Source organism: Fukomys damarensis, unplaced genomic scaffold (genome assembly GCF_012274545.1).
Source record: "Fukomys damarensis isolate Sample0158 unplaced genomic scaffold, DMR_v1.0_HiC HiC_scaffold_5, whole genome shotgun sequence".
In the NCBI taxonomy this organism is placed as follows: domain Eukaryota; kingdom Metazoa; phylum Chordata; class Mammalia; order Rodentia; family Bathyergidae; genus Fukomys; species Fukomys damarensis.
Window position 1 is genome coordinate 53601147 of NW_022900917.1, and position 21806 is coordinate 53622952.

Here is a 21806-nt window from a genome sequence, read left to right on the forward strand (position 1 = left end):
TATTAAAGTCTTAAAAATAATTTTTTTTTTTTTTTTTTTTTTTTTTTTTTTTTTTTTTTTTTTTGCTACCTTCTGCCCACCAGGAACTATTTCTCCTCTGCAATGCCTGTTTGCCATACCACGGTGCCTTAGATCCAGCCAATTATAGACTGAAACCTCTACAAACTGTGAGCTAAATAGACTTTCCTCCTTTAACTTTGGATGTCAGGTATTCATCTCACCAACAAGAAAGAGTAACTAGCACAGCAGTATAGGGATTTACCCTTCCCTCTACCTGTTTGACGATTTATAATCACACCAAAGTACTATCAAGCCTGAAAATCAGGAACTACTGATAACAAGTAGCACAAAGAGCTCAGGTATTTCTTTAAGAACATAATTCTTTGAGTAAATAAAAATCCAAAATGGAATGTTTTTTTAACTCATTCCAGTGTCAAAGTTTAACCAAAATATGTAAATTTACAAATCCAGCCTGGAAATATTTTTAAACATAAGTTCATTCATCAGATTTTTCACAGAAAAAAGTCTTATATAAATACAATAAAATTAAATCAAACAATTCTTATGCTTTTACACATTATATCCCACACATGATAAAATTAAGGAGTCAGTACTATTTATCAAACAAGTCTGATTTGTTCACACATTTAGTTTGGTTTTGGGCAATATGTAACCTGGGTCAACATGTAATTCTCCGATAATTTCCCAAGAGCTAAAACTACCTTTAAAAGATTAAAATACATTCTTGACAACAAAGATCTATCTAGTGAAGACAAATGAGTAACAAATGATGATTTTTATTACCATTCCATCTTCAAAATGTTCTTTAAGAAGTTCTTCCCTGATACACACGGCCGCAAACACAGATGAAACTTCTATACAGTAATCCTCTGGAATCCAGTTTTGCTTTCTTCAGTTTTAGTTACCTCTGGTCAACCATATTTTGAAGCCATACTTTGAGTAGCAGGATGAAATCTCACACCAAAGCACTCTATCTCACCCGTGACATGAATCACCCTTTTGTTCAGAACATCCACTGTATATGTATCTCCCTTTCCCCCCTCACTTAGTGGTATTTACTAGCTCTTGTCATTCCTAACTAGCTATGGTCATGCCTGATGCAACAAGAGTTTTCAGGTTTTAATTTCGAATGATGCCTATGTCATGACCACAAAACACAAATGCATAAATTGTTACGTGAAGTGTCAAAAGAGGTCAATTGTCTCCACATAAGCAGACACTCACCCATTAGTTCAGCAGTTAGAGAACAAGGTTAGTGACTTTGAAAGCAAATATGCTATTTTTTGCTCCCATAGCTGCTCTCCATAGATGAGCACATCTGGGCAGACTTCCTAAAACCATAAATAATGAAATTCTGACTTTGTTAAAATCATGAATCTCATCTAAACAGATGATGAGAATTGTCAAAATTTTATTAAACTCATTTATGGACAAACCAGCAGAATTATACAGCCAACAAAATTATGATTTATATATTCATGTGATATGTGATATACAATGTGATATACGAATGATTTATATACTCATGGGGAAAGGAATGTTGAACTAAAGTAGCTAAACTCTTAACTCTGGTGTTATCTTTGCTATTAGACCAAAAGAACACAATTAATGGGCCAGGGATTTAGCTCAGTGGTGCCACCACCTGTCTTGCAAGCACAAGGTTCTTAGTTTGATCCCCAGTACCAAAAAAAAAAAAAAAAAAAAAAAAAAAATTCTGCATGTTACAAGATTGTGAATTTCTGGGGCCTGATCACTATCAAAGTTGCACTGCACCACAAAGAGAAATGACCATGAAGCAAGTTTATTAGAAAATGCCTTAGCATGAAATCATATCTACCTTGTTTCCAAGATTTTGATAATTATTTATGAACAACGTTTATGTTAGTTTTTTCTTGTTGCTGAGACAAAATATCTGACACCCAGAGTTGAAGGGGAAAAGGTTTATTTCACAGAGTTTTCTGTCCATAGTCAGCTGGCTCCAAGACAACGATGACAAACAGGCCTTGCAAAAGAGAAACAACACAGTGTGCACAAGGTAGCAAAGGCAGCAAGGGGCCTTTACCATGTCTTTCTGCCTCTTTTATCCCATCCAGACTACCAGGATTAGGAGTGGGTGCTAAGCCACTCTCTCACGTGTAGTGGTTTAGTGATCACACACTCTTAAATCCAGCATCACACATTCCAGACTCAGCCACCTCTGACTGAATGAGACTTTGAGGGGGGACATCCAGACTGAAACCACAACAAAGTTTAAGTAAAAAAAAAAAAAAAAAAAAAAAAAAAAAAAAAAAAAAAAAACAGTATTAGAGAAGAAAGTATGAGAAGTTTACCTAAGGACCTATGAGGTACAGGGAAAAGAAATGAGATTTGTTTTTTTTTTTAAGGCTTGGAGATTTAGAAAATGGAATCAATGCCATGCTTACAGATGGATGGGTGAAGTTCACCAAAACAGTTAAGAATATAAATCATAGTAGACATTTGCAAAGTACATAGACTTTACTTGCAGGATAAATATTGGAATTCATTTTTGCTTTGTGGAATTTCCCTCATTCTGTAATCCTGTGGGGTAAGGGAAATCTTGTTTACGGCAAAGTCTAGAAAGCAAGTGGAATTAAATTTTAACCCAAATTGTGGGAAAATACATGAAAGAATTCAGCACAATATATAATCTAAATCTTAAGATTTTAGGGCCGGGGACTTAGCTCAGTGGTTCGGTGGCCTGCCTTGCAAGCACAAGGACCCGAGTTCAATCCCCAGTACCAAAAAAAAAAAAAAGGATTTTAGTCAACCATAAATGTGGGAAATCTCATCTGATTTAATTTAATAGAGCTTCTTCTAAAGAAAAAGATCATATCTCTTCTTAATGAACACATAATAAACCCTAAACTCCTTGCAGAGTGCGGCTATTTGCTTCTTTTGTACTGCCACAAGATTTAATACATATGACTGCTGAATAAATATTTGTTAAATGATTAGTAAATTCATCATATACTTACTAAACAAAGTAATCAATGGATGAAACAATAACACAGTGTATTTATATCTTCCAGACTTATAAAGCCTTTCTTCCTGCCATGATTTAAGCTAACCATGGTCACTTGGTCTGTATTTCAAGTATAGCAGGAATGGTTGGTATTAAGGGACTATCAGGTGAGCACTTGATTTCACCATGCATCTTTTTATTCCCCAGTCAACAGCACCCACAAATTAGAACTCTTACAAGAAGGAGAGAAGCTCTTCCCGTCCCAGAGAAAATCTTGAAACATTTGGCTCTATTTATTATGCCAGGGTTCCCTTCTACTTCTCTAATTATAATGGCAGTGGTGGAAGAAGATATTCTCCTTCTTTTGATTAAACAGAAGAATATACTTATTTTTTCATTGGTCTTCTTAGATTAACAGAAGTTAGAATGATTTCTTCTTTTCATTAGTTGTATAGTATGGAGCTAAAGTGAAACGTTTAGTCACATAAATATTAGTAGTGATGATCTGTCCTCAGGGACAAACCAGAGAATAAAAAGGAGGTTTTGTGTTGTTTTGATATGTTTAAGATAATTCCAAGAATTAACTTGTGAAACTCTATAAATAATGGTTCTTCACCTTGTTCCAGATTACTGTGCAAGTAAATTTGCAGCCTTTGGCTTTGCTGAGTCTGTCTTCGTTGAATTAAACAACATAAAGGAAAACAAAATTAAAACCACCATCATTTGCCCCTTCTTCTTCAATACTGAAATGTTTGAGGGCTGCACAACCAAGTAAGTGAACTCTTGAAGTAATTTCTGCTTTTCTAAAATATTTTCTAATATATGCATATCATCATATCATTTTGAAGTTTTGAAATATGATGATAAAACAAAAGAAAAACAGGAATGGTTAATGTAGTAAAAGAAAAAATCAATAAATATGAAATTAATAAATTTATTTGACTCAAAAATAATACTATACTTATGAAGTTTACAGAGTGATAAAAATTTATTCCTGAAATGCTAATCAGAATATTACTGGATATTGGTAATGAGCAAATTGATACAAGCAAATTGGTAATGGGAGCTTATTAAAATAGTTGATAATATATTACTAAGGAGATAATTTCTTTACTAAAAAAATAAAGTAAAACACCCCCAGAGAAAATGTTTTGTAAGATTTAGTAATATATAAGAGGAAATGTTAGAGTGATATTTTGTTATAAAGATTAGATTTACCTTGAACAGTCCAAACCGGAAAGCAAATTAAACACCAGGACTTTCCCAGTTAATATGAGAACTAGTATAGTTATTACAATTGTTAGAAAAGGAACTGATGTAACATAAATAAAATATATTAGCCATATTTGTAGTAATGACAGACAGCTACCAAAAGAACTAAAAGGTATTGAAGCCTCAATACCTCAGAATATAATGAAGCTATAAAATTAAATAGAAAGTTCCAAAGCAGATAGCAAAGAGTTGACAGAATATAGAGTAAAAACTTCCTACCAAGGACACATGTAATAAATGAGTCCAAATTAGTATGGACAACCATTTAAAATCTTTGAGAATGATCAAAAAGGCATGCCAAAAGTTGAGAAGCATTTATACAGCAAAGTCTATGGAAACTCAGTCAGATCACGGGAAGGCCATGCCATTTGGGTAACACTGCATCTGTCCCTTGTGGGATAGCTGTTTCAGTGGACTTGGCAACCAAGGAGCAATTTCCATCTTTCCAAAGCTCTTCCATATAGTTTAACATAGATAGGCACTGACAGAGGTTGTTTTCAACAATTCCTTGCAGTAGAAGCCTGTATGGAGTAGATAGCCTCAGGCGGACAGATTTGTTCCTCCAGCTCCCACTAGGCAGGAAAAAAACTGGAAAGCAATGGCTAGTGAAGGACGCAGTTTCTCTTTCCACAGCAGCTCTTTGTTTTAAGAGATCTGCTCCAATAAGCCCTGTACTAAAATGCCAGTTTCCAAATCTCCTAAGAAAAAAGACCAATTTTAGGTAGATTTATTAGACAGCTAATATCACCAAATCTTATCATTTCCACCTCTGGGCCACAGAAAATCTACACAGGGTGGTGGCAGCAGCTGGATGGCACTAAGTGATCCTGCCATCCACTTGCAACTTTTGTATAGTGATGTATAGGGCCAATTTGGGTGAAGTAATCAGTGCAGAATGATCATGCCATCTCCTGTGCCCTAACGCAGGTTCTATCAGGTGAAGACCAAAGCCAGTCTCATAGATACAATATACCTCATAATCTTCCCAATTTCAAAACTGATACAATTGTTTTGTTTTTTTGTACTGGGGAACGAACTCTGGTTCTTTCTCTAGCGAGACAGGCAGCAGAATCACTGAGCTAAATCCCTTGCCCAAAATCGATACAGTATTAAACTAATCAAGACTGTAGTACCAACATAAGGATGGACATACAGATCAACAGAACAGTACTGGGAGTCCAGAAACAAACCTTTACATTTATACTGTTGATTTTTCAGCCAAGATAATTCAAGGTGAAAAATAGCAGTCTTTTCAACAAACAGATCTGAGACAACTGGAAGAACTTCTTATGCAAAAATGAAATGAACGCTAACCCCTACATTATATAAAAATATTAACTCCAATTAGATTAAAAACCCTAAATGTGAAAGATAAAACCACAAAACATTCAAAGGAAAATAGTACACATCTTCATGAGGAGGAACCCTGAAACATTGCTGGTGGTATTGTAAATTAATTCAGCTGCTTTGAAAAATACTTTGACAGTTTCTCAAAATGTTAAACAGTTACTATGTGGCCACTAATTTTATACCTATGTTTTATGAAAACGGATAGGCACCTGTAAAATTGTAACTCATGTTTATATAGCATTAGTCATACTTAAAAAGTAGCAAAACAAAAACAGCATGTTTATGCAATAGAACATATGTGATGCCAGTATTCAGCAAAAATCAATCAAAGCATTTTGTGAAAAGTAATTGATTATATGAAACTTATAATAAAAATTAGTACATGCTTTACTTTCTTTATAAATCATATTTTATATCAATACATGAAGTATATATGTTTATTCCTATGCATGTATTTTTATTTACTTTGTTTCTAACATTATTTTAAAACAGTAATATTAGTAAGAATTGATAATAACATGTGATCATGTGCTATTAACAGCTACATTGTCAAGATCACTGAAGGAAAGTGACCAGCCAGCAATGATAGGCAGTGAAGACTATGATGTTAAGTGATGATGTATAAATTTGAGGTTCCTAAGTACACACGCGCTAACAGGGATGTCACCAGAAAAGGAAATATTAATAATCTAAAAATTATGAAAGATGAAAGAAAAAACTAATATGTAAATTACAGTTGTAGATAAATGTTGGAGACCTTTAGACTAGAGTTCTAAGGAACTTTCAGGAGAAAAAAAAACTATAAAGACTAATTGGGAAATTGAATACTACTCAGCCATAAAGAATGAGAAATTAGATTCATTCATAGGAAAATGGATACATATTGAGGATATACTCCTAAGTGAAATAAATAAGTCACACGTGTAAATACCAAATAGTTTCTCTGGTGTGAATAAACTATAGCAGTACATAAGATCCTAATGATATAATTGACAATATTAAATAGGAAGAAAAGAGCTAAAAGTGTAGGAAAAGTGGGAAGAGTAGGGGAAAAGTAATAAGGGAAAAGAAAAAAATAGAAGAAAATGAAAAAATGAAAATAAAGTGTTTGTAAATGGGGAGTGGAGGAGGGGGTGAAGGGAAGGCAGGGACAAGGGGAAAAAAATGAGAACCAGGACCTGTCATGTAAAGGTACAAGATCCCAATAAAGAATGAAACTGTACCGTATACCTAAAATGTACCAATAAACTCAATGAGGAAAAAAAAGACTTATTGGAAATTATAGATAATTGATCAGATTCTAAGAATAAATTGAGATAAACAGAATTTTTCAAAGGAAAGTGGTTCAAATAATTGAGACAGTAATATAAAAGCAAAATATCAAAGAATACCTTATAGAGCTTTATAATCTCATTCACTTCAGTGCCTATATATCTCACAAACATCTATTTCTGCTTAATGTTATAATAATTATCTCCCTAAAATGATATATTACACATGCTCATGAGATGTTTTGGTAAAAATAATTTTTGTAATTTTGCTCAATACTATACAATCACTTGATGTTTTTGAGGAAGAGAGAGGGAAGAAAGATACAAAACAATCTAAAAGCAATTGTTTCCATATGTTCAGGTCACCACATAAGTCAATAAACAAAATGAGGGAGTGCATTAGAGGAAAGTAAATATGTTAGCATTGATGCCAATATCAACCATGAAAGAAAACATCAGACAACTTATTTTTGACTGTTTGTAGCTGTATGTGATAACTCCATGTCTGAAATTTAGTAATTGATGCTCATGATGATGGTGAAAAGTTCTAGTCTGATGATATAACTTTTGTTATTGCTACTCTAGGTATCCATTTCTGTTACCTATAATGGAGCCAGAGTGTGTGGCCCAAAAAGTTGTCAACACTATTTTAGAGGAACAAGTTTACCTCTCGTTACCCAAATTTACATATATTGCAATGTTCCTTAAACAGTAAGTTAATAATGACCTCACTTTCCTGGTTATTTGTGAACAAATTGTCCAATCATCACTACTTCATTGATCTAGAAAGCAACTTCACATTTTTTAATGATTGAGAGAGAGACATTTGGTAGTGCAATGACAATTTACTAAAGTATTGTTAGGTGTGTCTTGGTTATTTCAGATATTGACAAGATTTAGCAACTCTTTAGGCCTTGCAGAGCACACATTATTTGTTTCAACACAAAAACAAGTAGCACCCAAGTTATTTGGGAGGCTTTGGGTTTTTTGTCTGTTTGCTTGCATGTTTGTTTTATATTTTTTGTTTTGCTCAATGTAGTTTGACAAGGTAGAAATCTAGTTTGAGAAGAAAGTTAAAAATTCTGAACGTGGTGCTAAAAACTAATTCACAAATTCCTCATTTCACTTAGGGAAATTTCACTTAGTTCCTACACCTCCATACTATGAGGTCCATGCAATGAGTTCTGTGTATTTATGGATGGATTCAGCCTGGAGACCACATCTAACATTTGTAGAGTGTCCAGTACAGTCCAATACAGTTACTGTGTTGATGGTTTTGCATAAATTTTATCCCATTCACAGAATCCAAGGTTTAAGGAGTAATTTCTGCTGGGTTAAGTAGCTAATATGTGCTGGAACAAGATTTCAAACCCAAATTTTTAATCTGATTACAAAGCATAAGAACTGTGACCCATCCATCAGGTCAGGTGTGAGAATTTCCACTTGTGGTGTCATGTAGGTGATCAAAAAGTTTGCACAGTAGTCTATTTGATCACTTTAAGGATCTTAGCAAACAATAACCTTTTCTCTGTTTTTATCTAGAATAATATCTCCAAAAATGATGCTTGCCCTTGGTGAGTACCTTGGAGCAGACAGTACCATGGTTTCTTTCAAAGGAAGACTAAAAGTAGATGAACCTCAGACTGAAACGGAGAGGAAATACTAGCAGCTGAAGCTCCAAAAGTGGTAACGAAATAAAAAATATTAAGGGATAGATGATTTGGAGATCCTCCTAACACCTAATCATTTCAGGCTACTAAGATTTACTAATGCTTTCAAAAGTGCCAAGCTTATTTCCAGGAGACAGTTCATACACTGATATTTTTCTAAGCATTACATTAATCTATCCAGCTTTCCTGTCATTTTTCAGCCTGAAAATCCTTTTCAATAATCTCTAAACATATATTTATAAAAATGCATTACTGTAAATTGGCTCTAGTTTAATTTTAAAATAGTAATATACCCGGGGATTTAGCTTATTGCCACTGCTCCTGCCTTGCAAGTGCAAGGTCCTGAGTTCGATCCCTGGTACCACAAAAAACTAATTAATTAAATAAATGAAATAGAGATATAAGATACTTCAAGAAAGAGGTGACTATTGGTAATGAACTTATGAATCAATGTTTAAGGGTGATAATTTTTCAACATCAGATTTAAAGTTACACTTCAATGCTGTAATTAAAGTAAAGGTTGATTTGTATTACCTAGTAATCCCTACTACAGTTAGATGATCATATGAATCCCCTTAGTGGGTTCTAAAATGCTCATTGTACAAGATAAATGTGTAACTTAACAATTTTGTTTGAATACAAAGTGTTGAAAATTAATAGTTCCTTTGATCCATGAAGGAAAAAAGATGCTATACTCTGGTGATTGGTGAACTAAAGTTATCTTCATAATAAAGTCAATAAAATGATCTTTCAGTGGATATGCTTGAATAGACAGTCTTCAGGAGAACATGCAGCCCTTGGAGGCTCTGCTTACAGAGTTACTGGCTCTGTGACCATGAGAACAGGTGCCACACTAGTCTGTACAGAAGCCAGTATCAGAGGAGAAAAATATGTCTGGACATCTATGCTGACAGCTGTATGTACTGCTACAAGTCCTAATCCGTGGAAAGAGGGAGGAAGGCCTGCAGCTGCCTGTCAGGGCAGTGGCCACTTCTCCTACCCTCTGAGCTGGCTCCTGCTCTTACTGTGCTCAGTCTGAATGTTGAGCTGCACATAAAGTCTTCCTGGAGAATATTGTATTTTGTCTTCCTATTTTAGTATATTTGAAATTTCAGGTACTGTGGTGTCTGTGGAGGATGATTCAGAGGCTCCTTGTAGATAAAATCTGATGCTCAGGTCCCCTATTTTAAAATCACAAATGCTTTAAATTATCTCTAGATTACTTATAATACTTAACACAAAGCCTGCACTTCAGAGGTGTAGATTCAATGCAGTCCTTGACACCCAAGTGCAGTAGCTCATGCATGTAATCCCAGCACTCTGGGAGGCTGAAGCAGCATGGTAAATTCAAGCCCAACCTAGGCAACTAAGCAAAAGACTTCACTTAGCAAGAGACCCTGTCTCTAAACAAGAAATTAAAAAGGGATGAGGATGTAGCCACAGTGTAAAGATCCTGGGTTCATTTCTCAGTAATAAAAAGAAAATACTGGGCATGTAATAAATTCAAGTTTGCTTTTGTAACTTTATGGAATTCTTTCTGAAAATTGGTATCTGTGGTTGATTTTAACTGTAACTACAAACAGGACCAACTGATTTAGTAGCTGCCTATATAACTTTACCCTAAAGTTCATATATTTTATGAAGACTAACAAAAGCAACAACATTAAATTGATTTCTTTCCACTGTTATCAAAAAGTACTGAATTATTACAAAAATTTCCACCTCCCTAGCACTCTGCACTTAGTTCATATTAAAATATTTCAGTACGGAGGCCGGGAATTTAGCTCGGTGGTGCCACCACCTGCTTCGCAAGCAAAGGCCCTGAGTTCAATCCTCGATACCCCAAATAAAAGAAAAAGTGTTTCAGTTTGGGAAAGTAAAGGTTCATTTAGAGATGTGTGTTTTTGAAATGAAACTTTATTTTCCAATAGAATAATATTACAATTGGTAATTACCTTATCCTACAAAAGTCTTCCTAATCCATGATAATAAATAAAATGATAATAAGTAAAATATTTTAAAAACTATTTAATAATGAATAGCCATATTAAATGCTTATGAGACAGAAATTTTGTCAACTTCTGATTATGGAAATTTTCCAAGGATCTTGAAAAATTAGAATACTTTCTTTTTCCTGCATTCATTTAGAAAAAATAAGCCTTTTTTTTTTCTTCAGACTGGAAGGAAGACAGATTTTGGCTTTTCATAAAAAGAAAATTTCTAATAATAACAGCTGTCCATCATTAAAATGACTTATTTGAGTCTTAATGGAGTTTTCCATTTCTGAAAACCAAAGAAAGTTGTTGACTAAATCATTTGAATCCTTTCCAATTCTAAAAATTATCAAGAGTAACAGAACTATTTTGAGCCCATTTTTGCTTTAAAAGCTAAAGAGTAAAACATAAATATTTATGACATTTTCAAATGCACATTTGATTCACAAGTAAGCTCAGTAAAAGAAAATAGGAGATTTTTAAAGAATGGTAGAATTTGGAAGAAAAACAATGAAAAGGAAGTGGAAAAGATAAGAAAATGGGGAATGTCTTTTCTTAGAATTATGGCTTAGGAGGAAACATGTCTTTTGTAGGAGAAACTTTAGAAATTTGGAATGAATCTTACCTGAAATAAGAAGCAGAATCAAGAACAGCAGGTGATCCTTAGCTCATTACTGGCTTTTGGTTTATTCGTGGACAGATGTAGTGCTAGATCTGAATATTTTAGGAAATCAGAAGGGTCATAGAGAGACTGTGTGAGGAAAGAAAATAGTGGATAGGTAGATAAAAGAGGAGTTTTCAAGAAGTGGATTATCTACAAAATGATAGTTTTATTGTGTTTCTGCTATGTGATATAGATTATCTTTCCTGTCTATTCACAAATGTTTTCTGTTAGTACCCTATGGAGATGAATATGTTTTGGGTAATACAATTAGGAATGTGGAGTATGGCCTTCAAGTGCACCCCAGATGAAAGCAGAGTCTGTCTATGAAGGTCCCCTACACATATATTACATGGATAACAGAAAGAAAGAAGTACATCAAATTAAAATACGAGGAAATCAAAGAAATGCTAAGGAAATGATAATGTAGATGATACACAATTTTGTTTCAAAGTGAAGAAAAGATGCTCCAGAAAAAACATAGAAACAAGAGCAGGAGATATGTTCCTGAGGCTCTGTGGTCCACATCCGTTTTGAGGCACCCCAGTGAAGGAAGGATCAGAGGGTTGAGAACAGCCTCATAAAGGTACAAAGCCCAGCACAAAATAAGACGTGGCACCCTTTTTACAAAAAGCAAGGGGAAAAGTGCCATAAATGTCCGAAAAACTGATAACTTCTTCCTTTAAAAAAAACTGTTTCACTTATAAAATATACTAATGATCATTCCAATAAATAGGAAACAATAGAAACTTCAAAGTGAGAAAAATATAATTGTTTTGTTTTGTATTCTTATATAATATAATAATGACTTACAAATATGATAACTTAGTCATAGAGTTTTCTGATTAAAATTTTAGAGGCACTGCTAAGAATTGAATGCAGGTCTTTTAAACTGACTTACACATCCAGTCCTTTTTTATTTTTATATAGGGTCCTGCTAAGTGTCTGAGTCACTTTTTTAGCAAATACATTTGCTAGACCATCAAAATCTATAGTTTTAACAACTTCACTTCATTAATACAATTAAAAACAACATCTGTCACTCCAGGTAAATAAAAGGTCCACATAATTTTTAATTTTGAGAAAGAACTTTCTGCTAATTCTACTCATAAGAGTGTATTGCAAACTAGGACAACATAGAAATATATTTCTGATCAATTATTTCACAATATAAATTGATATACATCTATAACTAATGTATCTCACGGAATAATTTTTCTAAAAACATTTAACTCCTCATACATACAAACATATATGAGTCTAATTGTACAAAGGTATGCAATAGAATTTCAATGTCTTCTCTGATTTTTTCCTGTAACTTGCAGATATTGTATGAGTTACCAAAAATGACCTCATAGTTTCTCTTTATGCATTTTGTCACTGTATCATCAATCACAATGGAAAAATTAATTTAAAATTTTTTCCTCAATATCATTTGGTTCTTGTGAAACTTCAAATAAAAATGGTTAAGTTTAACTTTTATCTCTTGGTCTGTGATTACTTGCTTTATAATGCAGCAGCAATTTCCAAACCAGGAATTAACTTTTTGAAGAAGTCTAATATCTCTTTGATATGCATTCTTGAAATGACCAAAGTGCAATTTTATTTTATATTGACTTACTGATAATGTTTACTAGCTACTCATTGGCAGTCCCTGTTTTAGTGCTCAGATGGCCGAGTTAATATTTGTGCAGTTACATTCAACAGTATTTGATCTTTGGCAAAAGGGGTCAAAAACATACACTAGATGAAAGATGGTCTCTTTCATGCTTGGTGTTTGGAAAACTGTCCACATGCAGAAGATTGAATTTAGACTCTTATCTCTCACCACGTACTAAACCAAAATCAAAATGGAGCAAAGAACTAAACATTAAAACAGAAACACTCAACCTTCTGGAAGATACAATAGGTGAAACTCTTGAAGTCATCGATAGCCAAGGAATTTCTCAACAGGACCCCAGCTGCACAGGAAATAGTACTGAGAATCGACAAATGAGATCATATCAAATTAAAAGGATTCTACACAACAAAAGAAACAACTAACAAGAGTGAAAAGACAACCTACAGAATGGGAAAAAATATTTTTACCAGCTGTCTCTTAGACAGAGGATTAATATCTAGAATATGTAGAACACTCAAAAACTAAGACCTCCCAAAATAAAAGATCAGTCAAAACATTTGCAAGTGAAATGAAGATACTCCACAGAGGAAAAAGTACAGTGGCCAATGTACGTGAAGGAATGATCAGCACCAGTTATTAGAGAGATGCAAATTAAAACAACACTGAGATTCCATCTTACTCCAGAAATAATGGTTATCACTAAGAAATCAAATAATAACAAATGCTGATGAGGCTAAAGAGAAAAGAAACCCTTCTACATTGTTGGTGAGAATGTAAACTAGTACAACCACTGTGGAAATTACTATGGAGATTACTCAAAGAACTAAAACTGAAAATTCCGTTTAACCTAGTATTCCTCTTATATGTATCTTCTCAAAAGAGTTAAAAACATCATATTACAATGATACATGCACCCTCATGTTTATAGCAGCACAGTGCATAATAGCTAAATATTGGAAGCAGATTAGACATCCAACAACAGATAAATGTATAAAGAAATGGTACTATTTACACATAATAGGTTGCTACTCTGCCATAAAGAAGGATAAATTTGAGTCATTTGTAGGAAAACAAACCCCATAAGACCATAATTCTAGGTGAAATAAATTAGACACACAACCTTAAATATCATATGGTTTCTCTTATATGAGAAATTGAAATTACAAAAAAAAACAATAAAAATAGATAATAGGAAGTAGGGAGATCTTTTTCAAATGGGAAGGGGATCAAGAGATGGAGGGAGGAGGAAGGAAGGGAGAAAATAGAGATAATAGTTGTGATATGTACATGTACAAACTCTATACAAGGAGTGCAAACGTACTGCAAACAGGTACTAATGAAAAAAATATATATGGAGATACACACACATACATATATATATACACATACATACATATATAATATATATTATATAATATATATAAATATACATATACATATATATGCACATACATACATACATATTTGTGCAGATCTACCACAGGGACAGATTTCAGAGGCAATACAGAGACCATATTCCACACCAGGTCTCAGTGCTACTCCCATGTGTATCCCTTCTCTCTTTGTACCTCTGCAGGCACAAACACTGCTATTACTGATTGTGCTGCTGTTGACACCATGGCCACCACCAATCTGGGCCCAGATCCAGCCCAGCCACCCCCTTGGGGCCCAGTGGACTCCAGATTTCTCCAAGGCATGCACATGTGTACAGAGCCACTGCTAAGTGTGACTGCTTGCAGTGTTTAGAGCCTGATTCCCTAATGCAGAGACTGTGCCTAGATGACAGCCACATGTACTTGCTGTTACTTGGGGCATCATCTGTGCTCCTGTGTATGCCCCACTATGCAACTGAGCATCACTGACAAAACGCAAGTTCAAAATTAAGTCATGAAAAATTTTAGCTTAGTAAAGGCAGAGACTTGAAATAAGGATGGACCCATTCTAAGAACAAAACCCTTTATAGCCTCACAGATCCTTAAAACCAGCCCTGTCTCTACGTGTCACACACTATGCTAGATCTTCAAGAATAGTAATATGGTGCAGTAAAACTCCCAATTTACCAACAAGGTGACATTTACCAAAGTCACTAAGCCCCAGTTTTCTTACCTATAAAGTCAGAGAAAGAACATGCCACAACTCATTTTCTATAAGAATTGAGTTACAACAATCCACAGAAAGCTCTTAGCATAGTAATATTAATATTTTAGTTCTTAGTATTATAACTCAATATTTTATTAACTGGGATAGGAGGAGGAACATCATATGATTGTGGCCCTATTTTGAAAGCAAACCTGGTGCCACTAATTGCAAACTGTAACTCTGGACAAGTTACTCTTCCTGTGTGTGTTTCTTTATCTGTAATGAAACTCATGGATTCATACATTTAAATAACTTAGAAAATACCTGGCATACATAGGTACTCCATAAATGTTAGCCATGAGTAATTTTTGTTTTTATAACTTCTTTCCAATAAGCAACATTAGCATGTATTGTTATGACACTTTACAGATGAGAAACATGAATCTCAAAAAGACCAATTAGCAGCCTGTCCAATGTTGCACTTACAGTAAGGGACAGAGCTAGATCGCACAGCTACTTACCCTCTATCTAACTCAGGCTGGTTCCAGAGGATAACTGTATAACCTTTGCTATTCCCCAGTACAGAAAACATGCAAAGCAGAATTGATTTGGTTGATTTGAGGTGAGGATATTACATCTCCCAACTTACTTCTGCAAAACCAAAGCTATATAATCTCTGAATTAAGGTGATTTCCAAAGACCTGCCTAGGTTTAACATCAATATCATATCCTTGGCTTTTCTACTTGGGAGTTTCACTCAACTGTCATTTACACTGAAACAGCAGTTTAAACAACATACCCTGACATCCTCAATTTACCCTTGACTGATTAAATACATTAGTAGACAAGTGATGATGGTGTACTCTTACATGATTATGTTGTGTATCAGTCTCTGAACACAAGCCGGTAGTTCCTTTTCCTCTTGGGTTTCTGCTGAGCCAGTGTTCAATAACTGTTATGCTAAGGCTGCCTTCTCCCCGTCTCTCTCTTTCCCTGTTATGATTTGGATCTTAAATGTCCCCTAAAGATCCACATGCTAAAGGCTTCATCACCAGTCTGTGTCACTACAGGGAGGTGGTGGAACCTTAGAAAGTAGGGCTCAGAGGAAACAAGTTGGGTTCTTTGGGGTGTGCGCTGAAGGCAGATATTGGAATTTGACCTTCCTTTCTCTGTTTGCTTCCTAACCATCATGAGGTAAGCATCTTTGCACCACCATGTGCTCTCCACTGTGATATTATGTCTCACCACAGGACCAAAAACAATATGGTCAAGAGACCATGGATTTAACCCTCTGAAATCATGAGCCAAAAATCTTTCCTCTTTTAACTATCTTAGGCATTTTCCCACAGTGATGAAAAGCTGACTGCCGCAGCATCTGTTCTCAGAACCCCTTTAACCAGAAGCAGTATGTTTCAGGAAGAGGCCAGGCTAGGTTCCAAATTCACCCAGAAATAGTACATGTGTAGGGACAGAAGGAGGGGAAAGGAAAAAGTCAGGTACACTGTTGCTGGTCCTAGCAGGGGTCAAATGTCCTTGATCACATTTGGGGGGACATAGATATTTCTATGTGGCAATGCTAAGTGTTTCTTCAGAAGTTATTACCAGGCCGGGGATTTAGCTCAGTAGTTCTGCCACCTGGCTCACAAGCACAAGGACCTGAGTTTGATCCCTAATACCAAAAACAAAAACTAAAACTAAAAAAAAGAAGTTATTACAAGTATCATTTCTCAGTTAGTGAAGATAAGAGTTGGGCATGACATATGCAAAAAATGTAATTATAAATTTAATAATAAGGAAGTTCTCTGTGAATAAATTCTATTTCAAGAACATGGGTCCACTGTGAAACTTTTGAGCAATGAATCAAGTCTAAAAATTAGAGGTTATTTGGCTTAGAGCCGGAGATCCCTGTTGAACATGGCACACTTACTGTGGGAATGAATGGGGAGGATGGAAAGAATTAGAATAAGGGTAGTAACAGACTGGGAGTAGTGCAAAGACCCCTGGTGCAGGTGGGTAGGAAGACAGGATACTGCCTGCATTAGTCTAGTGCCTGCTGCTCCTCCTCTGCCAAAGGTCGGCCCACTATATTCTGCACATTTCTAGAAGCCAACAGTGGATTCCTCACACTTCAGGGTACAAAGGGCTCACAGGGAAGGTTCACAGTGTTTCTGCCAACCTTAGGCCTTCTTACCTAGATAAGAAAATCTTGTGCGGGCCTGCCATTGTCAAACCCTGCCTTCATCCTGCCAAAAATAACAGAGGTTGCAAAAAATAGAGCTTAAGGAAAATCATGCTACTTAATAATCCCACATACAATTTCGCAGTGCTTGCCTCAACCAGAGAGTTACAGGTAGATATGCAATCCAGCAAAAGAGCCCAGTTGTTTGCAGAATCCACTTTACAGTATCCACCTGGATGTCATCATCCTTATCAGAAAAAATAAAAATAGATAAAACAAATAATACTTAATATAGTTGTCATGTGGGATTTTTGACCATAAGAAGCACAAGTCTTTTTGAATAAATTTTTATTGAAATAGAACATCAGTTCAGAAGTATGCACACAAGTGTATACAGCTAGACAAATTTTTCCATAATTAATCATCTATGTAGTCACTGTCCAGGTCTAAATGAAAATCAGTACCAGAACTCAAAAAATGTCCTCATATCCTCTCTCAGTCAGGACTCCCCAGAGGTAATCACCATTCTTTTTTTTCTTTCTTTCTTTCTTTATTGGTACCCTTTAGGTTTACAATACAACTACATTCAACACTGCGATCTTGTACCTTCACATAATGTATCTTGGTTCTTATTTTTCCCCATTCCCCCTACCCCCTTCACTCCCTCCACCCTTCCATATTTACAAAGACTTTGTTTCCATTTTTCCCTTTTATTTTTTCTTTTCCCTTCTTACCTTTCCTCTACCCCTCCCACTTCCCCTACACCTTTAGACCTTTTTTCCTACTTCACAATATCAATTATACATTTTGATCCTTATTTATACTTTTAGTCTATCAGTGTTCTTACTTTCATTATACAGATAGGCATTGTTGGGTTGGCTCCTTCTGTATATGAAATAATGTAGTGTGCACATGTATGTGTCATTCTCCACCTCAGTGTTATATTTGTGAGAGTTAGGTGTGTAGTAGTAATTCATTCCCTTTTGGGTGGGCTTAAATCTGCTTTATATTTATTTTTTATTGGTATACATTTGCCTTACATAATGTTTATATTCCTTGTGTAGTGTTGTATGTACATAACACATCTTAATTGCCTTTTTCATTACTACACAGTATTCTACTATAAGAACATATTGCCAGTTCTTTGGATACTTGGTCTATCTTTTGGCCATTAAAGAAAATGCTAAAATGGCTGCTTGGCATACGTCATTTAAATGAGAATGACCTAAATCACTAAGGTCTCTTTCCACTCAACTCTAATTTCCAATCATTTCTCTACCATATTTGGTAACTGGATCATCCCTCTGTTTATTTTTCCCATAGTGGCCTGTAAAATGAAATGCAATGTAAATGTTTTACAAATAAAGAGCTATAAAGTATAAAATCTATTACTAAAATATTAAATCATAAGTATAAAAGCAACAAAAAGATAACACAAATCTTTAAAGAAAGAAAATTTGTATATATCAATAGTTTTCAAACTTGAGAAACTCCTAAAAGAATTTATGATGTATCACCTCACATGTTTTTAAATTGGCACATAGAATTCTTTAAATCATAAGTGTAAGTCCTAGTAGCTGTGTGGGAGCACACACCTATAACTCTAGCACTAGGAAGATTTAGACAGGAGGATCACCATGATTTCAAGGTCAGCCTGGGTTACATAGTGAGTTCATGTCCGATCTGAACTACATAGTGAGACCCTGTCTCAAAAAATCAAAAAGAAAAAAATTAAATGTAAGTAATTGAAAAGACGCAATTTCTAGTGTAATATATATTACATATACTTCAATTACATTTTTAATCATGATCTTGAAGCTACATATTTAATTCATTCCTTTGGTGTAGAATGACTGCCAGGTAATTTAAAGGACAATGCCAGTATTCAATGTCAACCAAATTAATAAAAAAATTTTACTGTTAGAAAAAGTCTGATTTGGATTTTAATGTGAGCGCCATTAGGTAAGCCTGTGACAATAATCTCACTTCTGAGTTTCAGCTCTGAGACAGACAGCAAAGGCACAAAGTGTCTTGGTGATTCTCCCTCACACCTGCATAAAAAATGCAATGCCCTCACTAACATTTCACACCAAGGGTATTTCTGCTTTTGATCTTGTAGATCTCTTCCTCAGGAACTACTCATTCTTCAATTAGCCCACTTTAGCCTATGTTTGCAGATATAGCATAGGTGCCTCCCACGTACACCCAGCATGAAGACTCCTGGAATGTCCTACATATCATTTTAAAACTCAAATTTTAAAAAAGGTTTACCAGGATAAATATGGTGATTTCTGTTTCTGCTTATATGGATGTCTAGAAGTCCAGATAAAGCTTTCCAATATTGAATCTAAAAATTATAGATAAAATGTTTAAAATATCTTAATCTAATTAAGTGATCTCTCGGGGAAAGAAATGAGATTCATCCCCTGGATAAAATGAAAGTAATAATCATAAAAGTTAAACTTATCTTTTCTGTGTGTTGAGAAGAGGTAGAGAGGTATATTAGCTATCCTAGGTGCATATATGATGAGGAGAATAGAAAAGAAATACAAAGTCTGCGTCTTTGTTTTCCACAGTTGTAATAGAATACCACAGACTAAGTAAATCATAAAGAAAACATTTATTTCTCATAGTTCTAGAGCCCAAAAGCCCAAGAACATGGGACTGGCACCTGGTGAGAGCCTTCCTACAGCCTCATAATGTGGCAGCAGACATGACAGAGGCTGTGTGTTCAGATTTCTACCATTATCATTTTCATTTTCAATGAAAATTGTTTCTGTATACCAATATTTCATATATATTTCTAAAAATGAAATAATGATCAAAAGGCATGATAGCCATTTTTCATTTAACCACCCACAAAGGTCACACAAGTTTATGCTTTCACATTGAAGGATATGGGAAGAATCCTGAATTTCATAATAACTTTTAAATACACAAATTTGAGCTGGACATGGTGGTGTATGCCTGTAATACCAGCAATCTGGAAGGCTGAGGCAGGAGGATCACAAGTTGAAGTACAACCTGAATTATCTAGAAGACTTAGCCAAAACCCTGACTCAAAAAATTTTGAAAAACAATCTGGGGAAATACTTCAGTTGATAGGCCATAGGCTCAATTTCTAGTACTGCCACCCAAAATGTGGATATTGACAAATTTTTAAAATATGACATTACCTTTCAACTTGCATTTTCCTGCATATCAGTGAAATTCAGTAACTTTCCAGATGTTTTTCAATTACTATATTTGTATGTATTTGTGAATTGCCCATACATTTCTTCATCCATTTTTCTAATCTTATTCAAACTGGTTTAGAGAAATGTTATATGCTATGATTAGTTAGCAATGGTCAATTCTTTATGCAAAAATTTTCTGATTCATCTGATTTTACTTTGCTTATATTTTCTTGATATACATACGTATATATACTTTATGTAGTCATATCAAAAATGTATGCTTTTTTTGCCTTGCCTATCCTAGTGACTAAACAATTTTCCTACATTTTATTTCAACATTTTAATAGCTTCATTTCTTATGTTAACACTCTTTATTCCATCTGAGCACCCAATGTCCTATTTCTGCTCTTTGTGTTGTTCACTGAATTAGTTTCTTTGGCTTTTGGTTGGGAAGAATGACTCATGTTTGTAATACCTTCTCTGGGTGTTTTTTAACTCACAATATCTTTTGCTCTGGTTTCTGGAAATGTGATCCATCTGCTTACCAAACTGTAGTTATCCCTCACTAGTAGCCATTTCCTTTCTTCTTTTCTTTCACTCATTCATTCTTTTTTCCTAGCACTATGGTTACTTTATTCCTATTTTTTATCTCTTCTCTTTCATTTCAATGGAATTTTGGAAGAAACTGGAATATAGATACATGTGCTCAATACATCATCAGGAATGGAAATATCTGAGTATATGTGTCCTAGGAAATATTTTTATTAGGAATAAAAATATATGCAGAATCAAAACTTTGAAAAATTAAAAAAAAAGGTCAATAGAAAAATTTAAAAGCAACCAAACTCCATTAATAATAAAACTAAAAATGTTAAGAGGTTGATAAATCACTGTTGATATTTTTAATGCCCCTAAATAAAATTTTGTTGAAAGGCTGGATCATAGTATATATTTAGTTTTATGTTTTAAAACTTATAGAATGTAAGGAGTATTTTCAATAGCCTTGAAAAACATGGTTTTATAGAAATAGCTATAGAGTACTCCATCTACACATACTTTTTAGAAATTAATGATCAATGCTTTTTGTTAATATCTATTTCCTGAAAAGGTAATATAGTCCATGATTCTGTGGAATGAAGTCGCTTTCCCATCCCTGACTCCCACGACCCACATTCTTCTCCTGAGGAAAACAAACGAAATACTTGAGTCTTTGGGAAGGATAAGAATTAGGTCAAAGGATATATAGTGGACCCTTGACTTATGAAGTTAATTCATTCCCAAGCGCTGGGTGTAACTCAAGTTGGTCAACTGCCTTCAGAGTCTCTCTTCTGCATAATTTTAGGCCATACTTTCCACCAGGCAGATCTCAGTGTCCTTAGATAGACATTGGCCCAGGATTTCTCAGTTAACCCCACACAGGAAAGGATGTTGTAATGTTCCTTCCAGGACCCATTAAGGATAAATCTGTATCTGAGACCATCTGGAAATACAAGCGGCAGACATTTGGGTCCTAACTAAAGACTTTGTTT

The 21806-nt window shown here is 34.6% G+C and overlaps 1 protein-coding gene across 1 annotated transcript in view; it reads left to right on the top strand.

Moving 5' to 3' along the window:
• The window catches only part of LOC104853243 (short-chain dehydrogenase/reductase family 16C member 6-like), a 17058-nt gene extending 8495 nt beyond the window's left edge, over positions 1-8563 (top strand). The window contains 4 exon segments of the mRNA XM_019205564.1: positions 3072-3192; positions 3631-3775; positions 7483-7608; positions 8440-8563. Of these exon segments, the coding sequence (XP_019061109.1) occupies positions 3072-3192; positions 3631-3775; positions 7483-7608; positions 8440-8563 (516 nt within the window).
• The last annotated feature ends 13243 nt before the right edge of the window (positions 8564-21806 follow it).